The sequence below is a fragment of the Otolemur garnettii genome, unplaced genomic scaffold, assembly GCF_000181295.1.
Source record: "Otolemur garnettii isolate 467f Iridium unplaced genomic scaffold, OtoGar3 scaffold00008, whole genome shotgun sequence".
NCBI classification, from domain to species: Eukaryota; Metazoa; Chordata; class Mammalia; order Primates; family Galagidae; genus Otolemur; species Otolemur garnettii.
In genome coordinates this window covers 6,396,840-6,399,023 of record NW_003852403.1, presented here as the reverse complement: position 1 = coordinate 6,399,023, position 2,184 = coordinate 6,396,840, and the positions used below count along the sequence as shown (strand labels likewise).

The 2,184-nt window shown below is 56.1% G+C and overlaps 1 protein-coding gene across 2 annotated transcripts in view; it reads right to left on the bottom strand.

Annotated features, from left to right (window-relative positions):
• Nucleotides 1-6: 6 nt before the first annotated feature.
• ZCCHC24 (zinc finger CCHC-type containing 24) overlaps nt 7-2,184 on the bottom strand; it is a 58,113-nt gene continuing 55,935 nt past the window's right edge. Inside the window, exon 4 of one of the 2 annotated variants that reach the window (XM_003783517.2) lies at nt 7-416. In XM_003783517.2, coding sequence (XP_003783565.1) covers nt 303-416 — 114 coding nt within the window. In that variant the 3' untranslated portion in view covers nt 7-302. Of the gene's footprint in view, nt 1,826-2,184 lie in introns of both variants that reach the window. The other variant, XM_023509506.1, reaches the window with a different exon arrangement.

Sequence of the window (2,184 nt, the reverse complement as noted above, 5' to 3'; positions counted from 1 at the left end):
ATAAGGGCTTTGGAGGGTCCTGGGTGCTGGCCTCTGCTCATTTTGCCCCTCACAGAGACCCCAGGCCCAGCTGAAAAATGCCCCCCAAACCCTAACTTCTCTGGTCTATGGGGGCAGCAATGTCAGTAACACTTGTTTGTCAACACAAATGAGACAAGGACCCTAAGACTTCCTGCCCAGCCCTCTGGCCTGTGAGGACACCTCACGCACAGGGGACATGCGGCCCCTCAGAGCAGCACAGTGGGGGTGGTGTCTCCTTGGGCGGCAGGAGGGCAGCGGTGGGTGGGTGGGCAGGTGGCTTGTCACTGCACGCGGCGGCAGTAGTAGCCCAGGACCTTGCACTTTTCACAGAGGTGCTGCGGGTGCTCCTTGCTCTGGTCAGACACGTCCAGCCCATCAGGCTTCTCCAGGGGTCTCTGCAGAGAAAGAAGAAGGGGGCCCAAAGGGGGATAGAAAGAGACACGTACAGAGAGAAGAGACAGATCCACAGGGAGGGGGTGCAGACAGAGCAGCAGACAGACACACATACAGGAGAGAGAGAGCATGCACTTGTAGGCATAGGTTGTTTTGACCAACGCGTCCAGGGCCCTCCTGCCTCTTGTTCTGGGTGGCACAGGCTGAGGCCCTGAGCTAGGCCCAGAGTTCTGGGAGGCAGTCCTGTCCCCAGAACCCCAGGCACAGGCACTGCTTTGCTCTGGTCCAGTACTTTCTGAGCAGCCACCACCTAAAGCTCACCGAAGTCCAGCATAGAGGAGGGACAAGGGTACAGATGGTCTAGATGAGGAAACTGAGGCCCAGAGTAAGGCAGACCCAAACCTACATCTCCTGATTCCCAGTATCCTGTGCTTCCAGCCACTTGTCACTGTCACGCCTGCCAGTGCAGCCTCCGGATGTAAGGGAAGCTTAACCTGGACACAGTCACAGTGCTTCAGGCTTCTGGAGAGTGAGTCACTAGCTCCAGAAGGTCAGCAGCCGGGGTTGCAAGTGACCCCACATCCCAGGGCCGGGCCAGCCCAGCACCTGCCCTGTGTGTTGAGCGGCTACATAAATGGGACCACAGTTTTCTGACAGTGAAAAGGTGACTCGCCAGGTTTATGACGGCACTCACTCACTATGTGACCACAGAGAGTCTCAGTTTCCACATCTATAAAGTGGGCCTATTCATAGCACCCTGCTTGCAAAGTATGAGGCTCCAGAAGGACGTCCAAGTGCTTGTGAACTGGGCAACATAAGGTGCAGACACAAGCAGTTCTGTTGGGTAGGGGCTTCCCTGTCCCTCTTTCCCTCCTTTCCTGGCTCTCAAAAGCCAGCAGAGACTTATTTCCCGGCAAAATTTATGGAGGCCTTGCAGAACACCTCCTGAGCAGACAGTTTCTTGGCTGGCTCACAGAGATGTTGCTTTCTCTCCAGCCCCCGCCTTGCCTACAGAGGGGTCCCCTGCTTGGGGGGGAAGTCAAAGGGGGGGTGGGTCAGAGCCATCTGGGAGCCACGTGTGGAGGAAAGGGTGGCAAGAACTACAGCTGGGATGGGACAAGGGGGCTGTGGAGGCAGATCCCAGCCTAGGATGGCCAGGACAGGGCTGGGAGGGCTGTTGAGGGTCAGCGCTGTTCTGGTCCCAAGCAGACACTGAGAGCAGTCTGAGCAAGAGTCAGAAGATTCTAGAAAGCAAAGAGGGGGACTGTGGGTTCTAGGCCAGCGGTCGTAAAACCCATCCCTCTGTTTCTAGCCTTCAACCACAAAGCACAGACCTGGTTTGTCCTCTGTGGACAAGTGACCAAAGCCCTTTAGGGCTTTCAGATGACTGGCCTCCTGTCTGGCCTCCAGCCTGTCCAGGGGAGAGGAGAAAAAGTTTGCCAAACCTGGGCAAGACCTTCCTGCAAGACCTGGGCTCTGCTGCCCATGAGCTATGTGGCCATGCACAGCCAGCCACTTGACCCGTCTGATCCTCTATCTCCCCTTCTGTGGAAGGGGTGCTGGTAACACTTTCCTCATGGTGTGGTTCTCAACAGACAACTCAATGGAGAGAGGGCATAGGGACAGCACTGTATATAGAAGCTGTGAATATTGTTAACTCTCATTAATAGGAGGGGGTGGGCAGTGCCTGTGGCTCAAAGGAGTAGGGTGCCGGCCCCATATGCCAGAGGTGGCGGGTTCAAACCCAGGCCCGGCCAAAAAAAAAAAAAA